Source organism: Gallinula chloropus (genome assembly GCF_964237585.1).
Source record: "Gallinula chloropus genome assembly, chromosome: 1".
NCBI classification, from domain to species: Eukaryota; Metazoa; Chordata; class Aves; order Gruiformes; family Rallidae; genus Gallinula; species Gallinula chloropus.
In genome coordinates, this window is record NC_140085.1 from 150,752,724 (window position 1) to 150,771,454 (window position 18,731).

Consider the following 18,731-nt stretch of genomic DNA (forward strand, 5'->3'; position numbering starts at 1 on the left):
CAGGAGCTGCAGCCTGGCCTCCCCAGGACAGGCAGAAGGGCAGCCACACTGCTCTGTGTGCTGCCGCTGCTGCACAAGCTCCAGGCACCGCGCTGGATGTGAACAGTCACCGGCTTCAGGGCTGAGCTTTTGGGACAAGCCTTAAACCTGAGGCACCCAGTGGTTTTCTAACGACACAAACAAAAATAAAGAAAAAAAACAGATCCACAAACCAAAACATCCCATTTGCAGAACGGGACAAATGGAAGGGCTTGTGCTGTGTCTGAAATACTTCACTTTGCCCGACATCCCTTTTGTGTATACAGCCTGATGAAGAAGTCAGAAGGTAATTCTGACTAGCAAAGAACCTGTAAAAACCTGGTGAAATATAAAGGAAAAGTATAGTCAGAATAAAGAATTCATTCCTTGGCTCTGTCAGCCAATGGTGAGAGGAGGTGCAGGCATGATCTGCAGCTAAGACCTGCCAAAAATAAGCCAAGCCTTATTTATCGAAATGATCTTTACTTCCTGACTTCAGGAAGCTACTTCAAAATAAAGATTGGGATCATTTGTGAATAAATAGGACACTTGAAATATCGTAGCGTACATCGTTGGTAACTGCTAGGATCTAAATGTTCTTCTCATTTTGCATGTCTAAAATAAAAATAGAGCTCACTGGAAAATTTATGGTAAAAATCGGGGGGGGGGTTGTTGACAAAAAAATCCCTTTTTGAGGAGCATTGCCAGAAGAAGAAAAGCCAAACAGTCCTGCTGTCTCAATACATACAGAAGGGCCCTGTCGATATTGACATTCTGTCCCAGCTCTCCTAAAACATGTTAGTCACCAAAAAAATTTCCCCCCACTTTTAAAGTGTATGCCTCCATTTCCAGCAGGCACATTTCCTGCCCCTGGCTGGCCAGGCTGCACCAGGACCCGCAGGCTGCCTGGGCCAGCTCCCCCATCCCCTCAGGGGAGCCCCGGGGCCGTCTCCCTGGGCACACGGCCAGTTCCTGCTGCAGCTGTGCAGCCTTCCCTCGCAAAGGGCTGTGAAATGAGCTGTGTGGGAAAACGGCCATGAGAAGTGGGGCTTCCCCTTCAGCCCGAGATCGTCTTGGGGTCAGCCATGCCTGTGCCTGGCCACAGGCATCCTCTAACTCACACCTGTGGTCTGATGTGCCGGTCTGGTCTTGACCCATCATCCCCATCCCCATGGCTCTGTCCAGCCCTCCAAGGCTGTGTCTGAGCCCAGTGTCCAAGCCTGGACCAGATGGGTGTTATAGGGGTGTGCCAGGAGGGTGGGAGCCCTTCCCACCCACCCATCTCAGCCTCCATCTCCTGTCTCCCAGGAGCAGTAATCCTGCTCCGGTGCTAAGGAAACCACATCCTGCATCTCCCCTCCTTTCTGGGATGTACAAACTCAAACGTGCACGTTCAGAAAACGCAGCAGCCTCATGAAACACCGCTAACCATCAAGGAGAGCAAACTGCGCTGCAGAAACACGATTCATCTGAAGTACGTACAATTACTCATGCGTACGCAAGTTTGCTCATTAATTTCTCCGTGAAAGCTTTTCCCTTGCTACACATCATTTCTAGGGTCTGAAAACAAGGCGCTACCCTTGCACGGCTGTGGTTTGCACCAGCACCTTCAGCTTCCAAATGGACAAAAAAGGGCACGTGAAAACCAACAGTGTCAGTCCTGAGTCACTCAGAAATGTCTGCGCGGTGAAAATACATACTTTCATCACATACTTTCTCTGCGAGCTGGGTCGACTGCTGCTGCCAGCTGAGTGCTGCCATTTTAAACAAAATAACTGATAATTAACATCAGGAAACACTGCAAACTTCACCGTGATTTTAGCTCCTTAGGAGCAAACAAGGTGCTGCGGATAGCACAAGGCATTAGTTTTCTAAAGGAGAAGGGGTTAGAGAAGGGAAGCTGCCTTCTTTGGCAAGCAAAGCTGTCTTGACTGTAAGCTACTAAATTAACTTTGAACTCTCCAAAGATCTTGGATCAGTGTAATAGAATATGAAGAATGTTCCACTCCTTGACCAGTTTTTGGCTTGGGAAAACAAAAGCAAAGGACTAATAAAGATTAGTCTGGTCTCAAACAAGAAATACATGAGTGCAAGAAGAAAAAAAAGATCCACTAATAAAAACTGTGCTCTGAACTACTGAATTAAAATATCCATAACAAGTGTGTTTCCTTCTAGTGTAACTGAACAAGCCACAGTGCAGCTTCACATTTTGGGTAAAGCAAATCTGTTTGGACTCATAAATAATTTTTTGCATAAAATTTAAAAAATACATGGTGGGTTTAAAACCATAATGCATAAAGACTTCCTGTGGTGCAATTACTACACAATAAAATCCAGATGTGCTACTTTAAAAGCTTGAGGAAATGCAATCCTGAATTTCTGAAACCGATTCAGCTACTTCAGAGAAAGGAGACAAAACCCAAAAAAGATTATTTTATTACATGATAGTTGACCTTGTCAGGAGGATTCTCTTCTTTCAGTATCAACATTCTAATGTGGGAGTTGACAATACTCTATCTTGTCCTACCAAATACAGCTTGACTATATGATAGGCCATTTATTAACTACAAAATAGAATTACTCTGAATATGTTGCAGACACACATTGCAATACAAGAATCAGTGAGTAAAGAACATATGTATGGCTTTCCACAGAGAGATTAAAAACCACGGACATGTGTGAGAACCTTTTTCTCATCACTAACTCCAGTGAAACCTGATATATAGCTTTTGGTGGAATTTGTCTTTAGTTCTTGAATTAATAACTTGGATCAGTGTTAGGATATGACTGTATACTAAGAACAATTGTGTGATCCACACAGGCTAACTTTTCAAGAAATCTTCCCAGGAAGACTGACAAACTCATAGGAAATCAGGGTGAGCATTGGTTTCACAGGCATGGCAATAGAAACAGAATTTTAAGGAAGAGTTTGAGGAATAACAAGGGAAAGAGACACTTAAGGAAACTCTCTTACTGATGAGTAGAGGAGACAGCATACAACAAAGCAACCATCAAAACCAAGGAGTTTCTAGCTATGGACCATGACTACACTTCTATGCATGCAAGGCCTGCAGCAAGTGTCAGTCTGCCTGACAACATATGGCTGCTGACAGGTGAAATCCTGGCTCTGTTAAAATTAAAACCAAAAATCCTATTTTGGCAGCTGTCCCACTGTCCATCTACAGTATAATCAACACTGTGACCCTCATCACGGAAACATCACTGCCAGATCAAGGCATGTCTGTCAGTGTCGGTGAGAGGGAGGGAGTTTGCTTTCTGTCACTGTGCAGATGCCACCTCTTTCCCTCAGGACTTCTGGCTCTTTTATGCAGCTGCCACTTCTTCACAGCTCCATGACTGAATGCAGAAAAGAGTCCCCTCTGAACCACCCAATAATTCTTTCAGGGATCAAAGAAATTTTGAATCAAGCAATCAGATATGCTGGTAGGATCCTAAAATGTCAGGTTTTTTTGCAAGGTATCATTATTCTATCCAATTTTTTCTTATAGAACACCACTCTTACTCAAAACTGAACCAAACCATACACTTATTTAAACAGACATAAATAAGATATGTCTGCCACTGTGGGAATGTTTCAAATTTAGTCATTCTAAAATAGGCCTGTGACGTTTGTTGTTGGGGGATGTCCTAGGCAGAGCTATTTCTGAAGCAGCGCACAGGTAGGGAGTCCAGTATTTGCAGGAAGAGATGGATTCACTTTGCACGCACCAAGTAATGTGGCAGAAGAAACTCATATGTCAGATTAACAGTTCATCCCTGCACCACCCGGGCAGTATGTGTGGGCTATCACGTTTTGCATGCTGCAAGCCTGGTGCATGCACTGACAGCGGGCATGCCAAGCAGGATGGGCTGAGTGATTACTCCACCCTGGCTTCCTTCAGCCTGGAAATCCAGGGTTAATGTAAAAAGTCCTCCTGTTTCAACCAGACAACAGTTTCCAAAGGGAATAAAACAGGATGCATCTGGGAAACCCTGGCTGTAAGGTGGCCACGGAGCACTGACACATATTAACTCAGAGCACGCATTTAAGCACCCATGCCAGCAATCTAATTTCACTATGAAGTCAAGAGGAAGAAGTGCATGCTACTGTTGGGTTTATCATCTCCTTTTTAGGGATTGCTGCTTCTTTCCCTTTGGTGCCATTCCCCCATATACATCACCTTACAATGTCACAGAAGGCAAAAGGATTGTACCTTGTGCACTACTTTGGCTCTATTTTCTTCCTAAATAAATCTCTCTATATACTTTCTCTTTTTAAAATGCCAGTTATGATCTGGTACTGGTAGTTTTTGCAAATGTTATTGTAACTTATTCTATCTTAATTTTCTTTCTCTACCTGACAGTCATTCCCTTCTTTTCTGTAACTCCATTGCTTCCACCAGGATATAACTTGGGGAAAAAAAAAAAAAAAGCTAATTTTCATTAGAGGAAGTTATATACTCAGGGGCTACCAATAAAGTAATCACATGCTACAAAACTACTTAGGAAAAAGCATGCTTTAGGAAAAACAAAAGATCAGCATTTGCAGAAGATGCAATTTCTGGAATTTTTTTTCAGAGAGAATGTATGTTAGATGCAATATATTTCCACTGACAGAAAGAGGCAGATCTGCAAACTTGGCTAAACTTCAGGTACTTAACACAACTTAATTTTATTTAAGCCACACAAATTCTTCAATCTACAATTTAGAGTAGTTCCAAAGTTATTTGAGGCCTCTAACATCACCAGCTAGCGTACGCCAAAGAGCGCTAAAGATAACTGGGGCCTGATCCTCTCCATTTGGCTGTCCCTCCTAGTATCCATTCAGGGTCTCCTCTTTCTTAGCTCTCTTCAAGCCTGCAACGGGCATCCTCTCCTCTTGCTAGAGCCACTGTTTCTTCTTGCCCAGTCCTCAAAGATCCCAAACATCCTCTTCCTTTTTCTTCCTTTCGTTTCTTTCTCTGCTGAGAAACATCTGTCTCCCTAAGAGCTAGCAGCAGCCTGCCAGGCAAGATGTCCACTCAAATGCTCTGAGTTCCCTTCTTTCTCTCTCCCTCCTTCCTGGCTTTCTCCTTAATCTCATTCCAGCTTCTTCCTATGTGTAATTTCACTCATTGAACACCACTTCTCTGGAGCAGCTGTAACTCATTCATATGTATACGGCTGTCAAACTCAGCAGCTCCCCTCCTCTCATTACAGGCAGACCATGACTTTAAAGATCTGGTCCCACAGACTTTAATAATTCATAGCAGTTTTGGGTTTGTTTTTTTTTTTTTTTTAATCCAGGCTAACAAAGCACTTCATAACATTAGCACATGAGTCTGCACAACAAATAGTAGAGGACTCAGTGGGACAGGATACAGTATAAAGAATACAGTGGTTGCTCAGGTGCTGCTGCTGCTTTGCAAACACAGGGGACCAGAGCTGGCATTCAGGAGCTATCCCACCTCTCATCCCCACCTGCCCGCTCCCATTTTCATGCCAGCCCACAACTGGTGATCTGAGCCAGGCCAAAGCCAGCTCTCACCCCTCCTCTCTTTCGGGGTACTGATTTGTTTAAGCAAGTAACTTTCCAATTCAGTTCCCCACACAAATACAGAAAGACCTATGCTGGGAAAAGGGAGTGGAAAATGGGATAACTATTTTGGTGGCAATGCAGCTCTAATTTTTCATGGAAACAATAAAATAACCCCATGTGTTTCATCTCCTCCTGATCTGCCACCACGTTAGGACCTGTTAAATCAGGGAAATTAGACGTCCAAACAGGTCAATTAATTCTTCCAAGATAGTCTGGGAAAAACAGTGTGCAGAGATTCAAGCAGCCATGACCAGACTGCACATACTAACCAAGCTACCTTGAACACCTCTTCCATATATCCCTATATTAATGCCCTGGCAAGCAAGAACATGAAGGAGAATGAATTATCCCATGCTACAGGTAAAGTTCAGGTGTGGTGCTACACATGCTACAGCAGAACTTCATAAAAGGAAGAGTCACACCACAAATGCCACCCTTTTATGTCAGCTGATCCCAGTGATTTCACTACTGGGCCTGAACCACTTAGGCAGTACCACCAGCCTGCTCTGCCTTCAGTAGCACGTGGTAGAGAATATTATCATCCATTCAGTGCCATTCCACTGAATGACGTCTCCATCAAAACATGGCAAAGAAAAGTAGCACATGACACTCGAGGACGTCACTCGTGTCCCCTCCCACAGGGCTGTGGGTCCCCAGCTCAACCATGATGTGAGGAGACCAACCAGCCACGCCAACCAGTAAACAAGCTCTACCTGCCAACTGCAGCTTGAGCGCAGAACCCCCCTGTGCCTCTGCACCTGCTGCAGAAGCCCTACTGTTTCACCTCACCACAACCATGTAACCACATCTGGTATCCACAAGGCGCACAAAGTCATTAAAACAGACAAGGGGATTAAAATGTAAGTAGGATGGCTTTTGAAAAGAACGTAATGGAGATACCACCTGGACATGGCAGCGGACCCTCAGTAGGTGACACCCACAGCCCCGAGCCAAGCCTTAGTGACCTCTCCATCTGCAGCACGCAGGCCTGACCCAAAGCCTCCCATGTACCGTATCTCCCACTTCTTTCACACCCTGGTGACAACTGCCCAAGAGTTTAATGACTTCTGTTTACATTGACATCTCAAATAGATAGTGGCAACTGTACATAACATCTAACTTACTGGGGTGTCTTTTAGTTTTAGGGCATAACAATTCAATTAAACTGCAGTTTAGGTATAAACATGCCTCTGTTTTGTAAAATTAAGCCATAGCTTCACCTTCCTCAGGTGAGGTCTGTACTTAAACCGAAGATATTTCATCCCCAGGTTAACTTCTCCCCAGTCCTCTCCCTTATCTGTACCACTGCATTTTTGTCCCGCCCATCTGCCTCAGTGCTTTTCTTATTAAAACGAAGACATTCTGGGGCACATGCCTGTGCTTTAACAAATTACCCCATCGGAGCAAAAGTAACTGCGGGGGATACTTCAAACAACCCCAGACCCAAGCTTTACGCTTCTCTGCCAAACATCATCTCGTTGAAGGCAGCAATCTGTAAGGCTTGCGGAGATGATTTGTCGGTTGTTTCTTTGAAAGGAGTAATAGATAAGCCATCTGGTAAAGGATAGCGCAGCTCCTCACTTTCCGGTACCAAGGAAACTGCTTTTTTCCTTCTCCTCGGTAAAAGTCATAAGGCGTTTTTACTTACAGCATCCACTCTGACGGCTGACAGCACGACTCCCAGCAAGACCAGCTGAATCCCCAGGTCCCTGCAGGGAAAGGGGAATAAGCCCGCTGTTGTTTTAAGCTGGCACAAAACAAGCACGTGACAGAACTCCGCGGTTAAAGGTGACAATACGGCTTGAAAAGAAAGTTATTCCCAAAAGCCCGCCGAGCGGAATTACTTACTGACAAATAAAACTACGTGCACCGGGAAGCTGCGAGATGTCCATTGTCGCTCCTTCCCCGGCCGGGGAGCTCGGCTCGGGGCTTCCTCCCGCCGGACGGCAGCCCCTGCAAAGCAGAGAACAACCCGCATGTAACCCCGGTCCCCCCCCCCCCCCGCCCGCCCCGGCGGAGGTCTCCGGGCTCGGCGACGCCGCTACCGGGACAGGGAGCGGCCTCGGCGGCCGGGCCGATCCCCGGGGCCGGAGCCGGGGGGAGGTTGGTGTGTGGGACGGGAAGGTCCCGCCGAGCAGAGCGGCGTCCCGCCGGCGCGCAGCCACTCGCGGGGGCACGGACCCCGACGGGCCGGGCAGCTCCGGCGCCCTCAGCCCCTTCCCCGGCCCCTTCCGCCGCCCGGCCCCGCGCCCGCTCCGCACCGTTGCGCGTCGCGCTGCCGTGCCCTCCCGGGCAGCAGCGACGGTGTGGGGCGAGGAAGCGGCGCGCCTCCCCCCTCCGCCGCCCGCCTCCCCCCCCCCCCCCCTCCCCCCGCCTCTACCGGCGGCTCGCCACCCACCCGCGGCGGGGAGAAGGGGGAGGAGGCCGGCGGGGAGCAGGAGCGGGCGAGGTTGCGCCCTCCCAGGGTCCCCGCCCGGGGGGAGGAGAGGGGGCTGCCGCCGCCCATCGGTTACGGCGCGGCGAGTCCCTCGCCCCCGAGGCATTACAGGCGCCGCGGCCGCCACGGAGGGGAGAGGAGCGCATGTGGGGCCGGCCCCGCGGAGCTCCACATTAAGCCGCCGGCGCCCCGCCGCTCAGGGACCGACGGCGCGGTACGGTGCGCGGCAGCATGCGACTCTGGCTGGGCTTCGGGCTGCTGCTGAGCGCCGAGCTCAGCGCCGTGTCTGCCGCGGTGAGTACGCGGGGGGCGGCTCCCCCGGGGCTGCGCGGCGGGGGTGCCCCACTCGGGGCTCTCGCCCGGGGGAGCGCGGAGACGGGACGGGACGGGACAGGACGGGGCGGCCGCGTGGGGCGGCGCAGGGACGGGACCTCCCGTCCCCACTCTCTGCCCCCGCCTGAGTTGCGCGGAGCCTCCGCTCTCGGAAAGGTGGAGCGGCCAGGTGGGCTCGGCGGGGATGCCCGGCTGCCCCGCCGCTGCCGCGGGTCTGAGCCCGCTCGCCGGGCTCTCCGCGGGCGCTCGGAGCGGGGAGGGGGTGGGGGCGGGCAACACCGCGCGTACGGGCCCCGACCTCCCCACGGGATGTTGGCGGGGTCCGGGCCAGTGCTTTGCTGTCCGACGGCTCGGCAAGGAGCGCCGCTGGCTGGGGAGGGGATGGAAAGCACGCACCCACTCGGGACTTGGAGGTAACAAAGTTGTGTTTCCAAGGTAAAAAAAATAGAAAACAAGAAAAAAAAAAGCCCCGCACTGAGCTTATATCGGGGATCAAAAGCCCATCAACAAGCAGACCACCAACAAAAAAGCAGTGGCTGGTTGCTTGGATTCAAAGCACCGTGCTCGCTGACTTTGACCCCCCGCGATGGGCAGTGGGCTGGAGACCAGGAAGGAACCTGGTGTTAATGGTTAAAGTTGAGTTTTGGCCCCTTTCCCGATGGAGGCATATTCAGCCACAAACATTTAAAATCGAAAGTATGCAAGTAGCCTGAAAGTTTTGCTCGGGGAGCTAATTTTATCACCAAGATATTAGCTATCCGCTGTCCTTAAGTTAAAGGAGACTCTTCCCTGGCGCTCCCGAAGCTACCCCTAAGTAAAGGAGAGCTGACGTAAGAATTTGAAATAGGTCATCTCCTCCTGTCTCCTCGGTGCCTTGCATTTGGTTAGGTTGATGCTATACTTGTGAAGTCCAGGGGTGCACAAGACTCTTGAGCAGCTGTGGGTAGATGGATTTTTTGTTGTGCTTCCTGCTCTATATGTAAGGTCTTGTATTATTTTAATCAGTAAAGGAAGTGTGGGAAAGGATTATTTTAAATATTTCAGATGAAATTAGGTTCTATAATGAGTGATGATCTCTTTGTGACCGTGGGGACAGCATGTATGCCTTGAATCAGCTGAAGGAAGAAATGCACAGAACTTCTGATGTTTCATCTGCTGCTCCTGGGTTGATAGTATCAGGCTTACTGTGACTGCCGTAAGTCACTCGCTGATGCACCTCTTAGGCGATTCACCCATTGTGTGGCATTAAGCTGATTAAACCCTATCCCTTTCAGGATATAATTAATCTTAATTAATTAAAAACTTTTGAAGTAAATGATTCACATTTGAGTTCTAAATATGGTATTCCTACAGGTATCTGTCTGTGAGATATGTTCCTGTCTTGTGCTGTAAAGTGAATCCATTGGGTAAACTGTGAGTGTCAGCCAAAGGCAGAGAACTAGGCAGGGATGATATGCTTCTTCAAAGAAGATACAAACTTTAGTATCAATTTCAGGTCTTCTAGAACACCTCTGAAGAGGCTGTGTTTTAGAGTGCCCTTTACGTGCTGGATAAATTGTTTCACTAAAATCAAGATTCCTAAAAATGTAGTCCAGAGCTGTTAATTACATGAGGAAGTTATCCCCATAATTAACCGTTCTTTCTATGCGATGCTGACGGTGGATTTACGCTTCCCCATCAGCACCACCAGGAAACACAAGTATGCCATGGAAGTTGAGCTCCTTGCAGCCCTGTTGCCTTAGACAAACTTCCAGCCGTACACGGGTGGCCTTTCAATCAATGTGATTCCACTGACATTGTCCCCAACTCCACACTGTTGCCTGTCCCTGGCAAATACCCAAACGGCGATGAGGACTGCTCTTGGCCTGCTGCGTACCAGGCATGGGGGTAGTCGAGTGGCTGTGCTTTGAAGGTCCTTGATGGCCCAGAGTGTGGCTGGGTGGTGTAGTGCACTGTACACCTGGGCAGGACCTCTTCTGCTACTGGAGAGCTTGCCCAGTGCTCACGTTGTCCTCAGACACGTGTTCCCGCTGTTTATATTTGAGGAGCGGTTGCGTTAGCAGAGGACTGTGTGGTAGACAAGGCTGCATGTAGTGCTGTTAAGTGATAGGCTGAACGGAGCAACCGCTTTTCTCCTGAGAAAAAATGATGCTGGTTCTTTCCTTCCCCAAAATAGCTCATATTAGCTTGATTAAAAAAAAACCCAAAACAACCCCTACAAATTTTTAAAAAATCTTTTTTGTGCAGACATGATCTTGTCATATTCTTAATTGCCTTGTGGCCTTCATCACAGAATGGCTGGACTGGAGGGCACCTAGTCTGACCCCCTTGTAGCAGGGCCAGCTGCAGTAGGCTGCTCAAGGCTGTGCCTGGCCAGGCTTTGAATATCTCTGAGGATGGAGACTCCTCAGCCTCTCTGAGCAACCTGTGCCCGCCTTGGTCACTCTCAGAGGAAAACATGTTTCTTCATACGCGCATTGTGGTTGCGCTGGGGTAACTAGGTGACACCTGAGACTGCCTATGAATGCAAATGTAGCGAAAGAACATCATGCTGTGTTGGTGGTGGCGATTCTGCAGTGTCACAGGGCTGGCAGAGTGAAAAACTGGTTTTGTCACCGATGCACCCGCGATTTAATACATACAAGGAGATTTGGAAGGATCGCTCTCTCGCAGAGGCATCTGATGCAGCAAAGCCAGCCTGGAGCCAGCCACTGTGGGGATCACGTGCCTCGGTACGGAGGAGGGAGCTGCTCCGTTGCAGCTCCCACAGGTTGTAACGCGCCACTATAAAATGCACCCAGACGTGGCACTGTAAGCTCAGTGTTTCCTACGTCGACAATTATAATTAAAATATAATTCATTATAGCTAATCTGGGCTTTTGTGCTGTTCTGTGTTCTTCTCTGGAGACTCCAAATTATAAGGAGAGCAGAATGGAAGGCAGGGCAGTAGATTAAGATGCTTCCAGCTCAGGCTGAGGGACCTCTTCCCATCAGGCGGTTACAGGAGCAGCTTATTTTGATGGATCTCTGCAGGGTCTCTTATTTCTGACACTATTCAGGCTGCCATTTCCTCTGAAGAAAGGCTGTTACCTAACATTAGTACTGCATGGTTGAGAGATGACAATGCTGGGGAATCCAGTTTTCATGTTTCAATACCTTGTGGATGCCACTGCAGTGCTGGTCCCCACGCTTTCTGCAGCGGAGCAAGATCTTCTGGCCATGCTCCAGCCCTGCGGCCAGTGGCCTTTGACACAAGTGGGCTGGCTGCCACATAACGCTGGGGGGGATGGAAGCGATGCCCTATCTGCTGCTGCTTGATGGTGGGCTCAGTGGGGATCCCAGCCATCTCCCTTTCAACTTCTAGTGTTGGCAAAACAGGAACTGAGCCAGAGCTGAGAGCAAACCCTCTCCAGCTGCTATGAGAAAGTGGGTCAAACCAGTGATGAAAACATGCATCATTTTTTCCACAAGTGCCATGCTGATCCCACCAGTGCTGTTTGAGCTGAGTATGTGGTGGCAGCCAGGGATGCACTGGTGGGAGGCCAGGAGGTTTCCATCCTCAGGTAAACCGCATCCGTGGCTGGACAGGCACAGCTCTGCCGTGTCACCCTCATGCCTTCCTTGCATCACTCTTCCTTATTTCAAAGTTGTATTTGGAACTGCAGTCAGACACACGCAATTCCAGGTCAATGCTGAAAAATAAGTTGCTTCCAACTAGTCTGGATGATTTTTCTGTTCCTGTTTTGTTAAAAAAGTGGTTTATTGAGATGGCGAAGTACAAGGCAGATAAATCGAGAGCAGATAAATGACTTAGGCTTTTGGTGTGTGGCTGAAGAGAAATTGTATGACTGAGTGTGAATGACTGACAGCTCTTCATTGAGTGTCCTTTTACTAGTGAAATAAGACTGGGTTGGGCACCTGCCTTCTGCAGCCGTCCTCCATGTCCAGCTGCTACGGTCTTTGATGCTGAGAGTCCTATCTCCTAAGACCATCTGACATCCTTGTCCCTGCATGACCTCAAGAACTCATCAATACCAAGAGCACATCAAACAAACCCAGACAGGTTTTAACTCAGGATGGATATATGGTCACTTCAGAAAATGTGGCCAGAAGGAGAGACCCAAGTGACTTCCAATAAATTAAGCACCTCTTGGGCTAGAAGGCTTCTTAGGGAAATGGGTTCAGGTTCCACTGCCAGGCAATGGCCAGGCAAGGGAGGGTCTGAAGAAAAGTAGAGCACTCCATTTTCTTCCTGCTGGAGCCAGGTGGCTTGGCAAGAAGGCATATGAGAGCTGGAGCAGCCAAGGTTGCACCATAGAGGGCTGTGAGGAGTGCCTGCTGGGGAAGTGGCAGTTGTGGGTTCATGTGTCCCGTGAGAAGGGTAGGCTGTTTTGGAATGCCTACCTGCTGCGTCAGAGAGCGCAGTCTCTGAGCCTCCCTGAGCTCATCTGGGTCAACTTCATTCCTGGGGCCAGCTGTTGAGCGTCAGCACACGCCAAGTGTGTTCCTGGCCCGTCATCCCAAAGTAGCACAGTTTTCACTTCTGGATGTTTGTGTGTATCAAATGCCTGTGGGGCTACTGTGGTGTTTCACTGTGGCTCGTCTGCTTGGTGTATGTAATCCTGGGATATAATTAGGTTATATAATGCCTGGGATGTATATACTGTCAGTTGCTGGAATCCTGCAGAGAAATGTAGGTTAGCTGTTACAGGCAGCTAAGGGAATTGTTTTAAAGTATCAGAAACCATCTCTAGGGATAGGCTTAAGAATATTGTTCTTTTTATAGAACTAGACTAAACAAAGGAAGATTCAACAACCTCAACATGAGAATAAATTGACTTGCTTCATCAGTGTTTAAAAGTTACACAGATCTCCCTTCCCAGAATTTATGTTGACTCTCCTATCACAAAGGCCCTTAAAACACCTTGCAAAATTTGGTCAAGGGGAAGAATTTGGGCATGGGTTAAGACCTGACTGGAATAGCAACCCATGCCTTTACCGGGAAGTTGAAGGTATGAAATGCTGCTGCGATTTCATGCTGTTTGTGGGAAGATAAATTTTTGAGTTCTCTGGGTTGTGACTGGCTGGAATTATTCTTGGTGATTTAATACATCAGAAAAGTATGTGGCATTAGCCCTCCGAGAGTCTTTATATAGCAGTGTCTTGGACAACGTGGAAGCAAAGTTCAGAACAAATGAAAGCGTTGTCAGTATGTCAGTTACTGTCCTTACGCCCTTCTAATCTGAAGTGTCTGGCAGCAAAGAAAAAGGCAACTGTAGCCTTCATAAAGAATAGAGGTAGAAAATATTAAAAAATCCCCACTATATGTTGTTGCTCCCCTGCAGATCTAAATGGAAAAGAAGATGATGAAAGACTGAATTTTTAAAAATGTGTCCATTTTAGCTTTAAGCTCCTATTCAGTACTGAGAGAAATGCCAGCTATCTAGCTAAGCAGGCTTCAGGAAATGTTTCAAAGACTCAAAAAGATGGGTGTTTATCCTTCCTTTATCTCTGAGGTATTATCTTACAGGGGGGTGAACTTGGATAATCTTTCTAAATTGAAAAGGAAAAAAAAACCCCTACATTAGTTATATATATATATATATATAAATATATATATAAGCACTTCAGCTTCCAGTTTCTCATACTTCTGTAACACTTTGCTCTGCTCTGGGTTCATTCAATAGCACTTTGATTGATCCCTTATCTCAAAGCCATGTTTCTTAGGAAACCTCTTGGATTGTGCCTGCTTCCATCGCATTCCTGATACGGGCAAAAGCCACTGTAAGCCTTAAGGTTGCATTGACTCTTCTTACCTTAGGTGAATGGAGTGGGGGAGAGGGGGTGACTTGAAGTACCCCTCCGCACCTCTTGATTTGCCAAGCATCCAAACGCTTGTACTTAGGGGTTCAAACGAGACCTGTAGCCCTGCTTTTCTGCCCGTGCTGGGGTGTTGTGGTGCAAGGTGCTGCAGCAGCAGCAGCAGCGCAGGAGCGGGCGGCAGGTGCCGTGGGAGCCGGCAGCCTGGGAACCCGCCGGGATGGAGATGAGTCAGCCTTCCCTCACAGCCTGCAAAAAAACCTCTGTTCGTTTTCTTTTTCTTGGCCTGGATTGCCTTCCAGTACTGTAATAAAGAGGATGTGGCTAAAGATGAAATGAGGAAAGCCAGAGAAGAGTTGGGATAAGCTGGATTTTCTTCTTTTCTTTTTTTTTTTTCCCCCTGCTTTTCTCTTAGGTTACCTTCGTGGAGTGTATCGAAACACATGCTCTCCTTACACATGTTCTGAAACAAACGTGTAAGGTTATCCAGCAATGTGCCAATTTAATTCATAGGAAGTGTAACGTAAGCGAAGTTATTCACCTACTTTTATGGAATTTTACGTAGGCTGGAGGCTTTTTTTGGTTTTTTGGGTGGATCCAAGAGGAGAACTAAACATCCTCTGTTCCCCCCCTTTCCTCTGCCTTTTCTCTCTGTGCACACTCCTGCTGCCTTCACCTTTACTGCTGCTGGCAAGGGCTGAGGAAGGGTGTGCATCTTCAACAGAACAATGTAAAGGGCAAAACACAAAGTGCTGTTAAGTGTGCAGAGTAAACAAATTGCTAAGTAATAATTAATTTTCTTTCATCTTTATGTGGCTTTCATCCGCTGGTAGCGGTGACAGAGGCAGCATTTTGAGATCAAGGTTTTCAAGTTGGCTGAGAAGGAAGCAGCGGAAGAAATTGCCAAAGTTATAAATACAAGAATGAGTTTAATTTGCAAGGTTTAGTAGGGAGAACTAGAATACTTTAATTCAAAGTCTAGCGAGCTTTCTGGAGGTTGTAGAGAGGTGGGTGTTGGTCTCTTTGCCCAAGCAACAGGTGATAGGATGAGGGGGAATGGGCTCAAGCTGCGCCAGGGCAGGTTCAGATTAGACATTAGGAAAAAGTTCTTCACCGAAAGGGTTGTCAGGATGTGGAACAGGCTGCCCAGGGAGGTGATTGAATCACTGATCCTGGGTGTATATAAAAGATGGGTAGATGAGGTGCTCAGGGATATGGCTTAGTAGAGGACGGGTTTGGTTGGACTCGATGATCTCAAAGGTCTTGTCCAATCTAGTCATCCTGTGAGTTAGGTGTTTTGCATTCGGAGGAGATAGAGCCTTTTGTAGATTAAGGATGGGGCAAACTATCAATTATCCTTCCTGTAAAACAGATGACAACATGTACCTGCTTAAAGAATGTTTCAAGACCTATAACTGGGAAACAGAAATACTTTTTTAGGTAATGCTTTGTCACCTCAGTGGAGAACCCCATCCAGCTGTTAGTATGGGAGCAGAAGCATTGTGCTCTCAATGGAGATGCAATGAAAGCCCCAAATCTGTTCTAGATGCTAAGTTTTGTAGAAGGAGTCAGAAGTCTGGTGATATTCAGTAGCTAGAAGAAAATTACTTGAGGCAACTAGCCTCTCCTCCACCACCTTTAAATACCGGTGTCCAGCCTTTTCGTGGCCCACGTTTGTCTCAGCTGCTGTGGGATTTATAATCTCTGAGGCTATCAGATCTGGGAGATCTGATGGTCAACTTTCCTTTTAGCCAAGGTGTCTTCTGCGTCGTCTGTACATGAAAATGTTGTCTTAACACTGCAGCAAGAACATGGTAGAGCATTTCTAAATGGTTTAGTGGGTAAGAGTGTTCTAATTGGTCAATATAGTTGATGCAGTTCTTACGTGAGCATTACTTCTCTAGATACTCATCTTGGAAATTCACAGTGAAGCATGGAATCCTTCATCCAGCTGACTGCTAAGGGAGGAGTGAGCGAGTGGCTGTACTTGCTGTCTGGGGTTGAACCACGACAATTAGTTGGTTCTATTTTAATAGATAATTTACGGGGTCCTTGGTTTAGTATACAAATACCAAATTGAGAAAGGCTGCTTTTTTTTTTGGCTTTTTTTTTTTTTTTTGTCGTGGCAAATGTTTCAGTTGTATCTAAGGGATAAAACAAATTAGTCCATTTTCACTGGATAGCTATGTGCTGACTGGATATTGTCACTCTTTTGGTCTTATTAGTGCAGTTGTTTATCCAGTGGAAGAAAACGTGTTTTCTAGTCTACTGAAGACTTCTGTTGAAATACCTGATAATCCAAAAGCATAGAAACAAATTCTAAGATTGTAATGAAACCCAAATAAGGATGAAAAATTACAGTGGTATGGTCTTATGGGGCTGTAGAGAATTAGAACAAAAGTTTGAAGAAGAAGTAGTAAGTTAATGGTCTGTAATCATAGTGCACATATTAAGGGAAAAATCAGTTAAGTGAGGGTAGATTCAAACATTCCAAGAATTTTCGTATTGTGCTTGAAGATCTGTCCCTTTTATGGCAATGGTAAGTCAGTTATCTGCTAGCAGAATAAAAAAGGATAAATTCTGGCTGCCATAAAGCCAAGATACATGTGCAAATAGTGTTCGGGGCCAAAACTCAGAAACGTGTGCTTTTAACAATTTGCAAGAACAGGCAAGGAAGAATAAACCAGCCTAAGTGCTTATTATATTACAGCTTTTCCTGAGAAAATTATGAGGCTTTTTTACTGAAACTCCTGGGGTTTTTTTAGCTGAAGTCTGTATCTTTGTTAAAAACAGCTGCATTTTTGGCACCAACGTGGAAATATTTAGAGAAAAAAAGGGACTAGCAAGAGGTATAAATGAAAAGGAGCAGTAAAAAAATTAAAATTATCCTAGGAAATCTATGCTTTTATTTTTTTTTGACTGTTGCAGTGACTCTGAAGAGTCAAGGCTACATGGCTGATCCCAAGGGGCTGGAGTAGAAAGCAGGGCAGGAAACATCCTAGGACTAAAGGATTAGAAGACATTGTCAAAAACTGCTGCTACAAAAAGAAAAAATCGGGAAGGAGGGGAAGGACTAAGTGCTAGAGCCCTGCACTTAAGAGTTTTACTTAGCTGTGCAACAACTGTAGGAGGTGATGCTGGCACCCAGCCCTTGCCACCAGTTGTGACGACCCCCCCTGTCTGGTGGTCCCAGCCTGGAACCTGTTCCTCTGATCATTTCTGGTAAATCCCAGCTGGGGGAAGACTCAGGCATGGGTTCTGGTGATGTTAATTCTTATGCAATGTAATCCTACTGTCTGTGACCTTCTATTACTTACTATTTTAAAACTTACTTCCCATTATGGACCTCGGTGATATAGCAAATGTTGTAACAGTGCCTAAAATCTTTGGGTTAAATAATGTCTCGGCTCATGCCCTTGAAAATGTCAAAATAATAGTTCAAATCCTGCAGAAAAACAAATCCATCTTGCTGGGAGCATGCCTTTGAAAATGGGCTCTGATTCATACTGGTCAGACAAAACAGTGAATGCTCTTTTTTAAATGCATTTTCTGGGAATGGTGTGCTTGTTTCAGAAAGAACTTGCCGTCTTGCATGGATGGGATGTGTCATGAGCATAGCAATGCTCTGCATGGCAGCCCCTCAGACATGTGGGCGGGCAGCTGCCAACCTCTCAGCGATTCGAGCTCAGTGCCCTGGGTGCTGCCAGGTGCAGGGTCAATCATTTCCTCCTAAGCTGCTAATGATTTCAGCTTCCATTTGATTAATGTCTAGAGGAATTGGAGGCGCTGAGGATGTGGAGGGATTGTTCCTAGGAGAAGGAAGATGATGGTGACAGGGCAAAGCCAGGAAACTGTACAGGTCAAAAATGAGGAAGACGTTTTTGTGAGGATGTTTCTGTGTGTCATTGCTGTACAAATCACCTTTTCTCCTGGTGCCTAAAATCCTCAAAGGAACGAGCCTAGCAAGGATTGCTTTATAACCATTTGTTATCACCACAGCCTTTGCAGAGGTAAAGTATGTACCTCTTAAGAGGTATTTATTCTAAACTACTTTCTTTACATTCAGTTGTGGTTACTCACCAGTACAGCAGGAGCTGCTGGTGCTGGAATGGACCTGGCAATGTGAGAGCAAGATGAGGTCTCTGCAGATACCCTTATTACTGGATACTGCTGGGCCCACAGAAAGGACAACTGCACAAACCACATGTGGGATATTATCAAGACTAACCAAGTTTCAGTTAAAGGCCTGATCTACGTGGCCCCTGCGCAGCTTGACATGAACACCAGCACGTTAAGATTTTGGTCCAGAGTTTGCAAATTACAAATTCTGTGCATAATTTTAGTCACTTGCACAATATGAGGCACATCCAGGTGTTGACTAACATGTAATCCTGAACTCCATTTCAGCAAAAGACACTTTATATTTACTGTCTATATCTTAATATATTGACATATTGACATAAAACATAATGTTTAATATGTCAGTATAATGCATTTTAATAAATAGTCTCTCTCTGGTTGAAACTAAATGAATCCTTTTTAGCC

The 18,731-nt window shown here is 46.6% G+C and overlaps 2 protein-coding genes across 2 annotated transcripts in view; one reads left to right on the plus strand and one right to left on the minus strand.

The window, feature by feature from the left end:
• Positions 1–7,544, minus strand: part of COL4A2 (collagen type IV alpha 2 chain) — a 144,703-nt gene extending 137,159 nt beyond the window's left edge. The window contains exons 1-2 of the mRNA XM_084270018.1: positions 7,445–7,544; positions 7,245–7,305 (exon numbers count right to left, since the gene is read on the minus strand). Coding sequence (XP_084126144.1) covers positions 7,245–7,305; positions 7,445–7,488 — 105 coding nt within the window. The 5' untranslated portion in view covers positions 7,489–7,544. The remainder of the gene's footprint in view (positions 1–7,244; positions 7,306–7,444) is intronic.
• Positions 7,545–8,259: 715 nt separating this feature from the next.
• The window catches only part of COL4A1 (collagen type IV alpha 1 chain), a 127,302-nt gene continuing 116,830 nt past the window's right edge, over positions 8,260–18,731 (plus strand). The window contains exon 1 of the mRNA XM_084272626.1: positions 8,260–8,327. Coding sequence (XP_084128752.1) covers positions 8,265–8,327 — 63 coding nt within the window. The 5' untranslated portion in view covers positions 8,260–8,264. The remainder of the gene's footprint in view (positions 8,328–18,731) is intronic.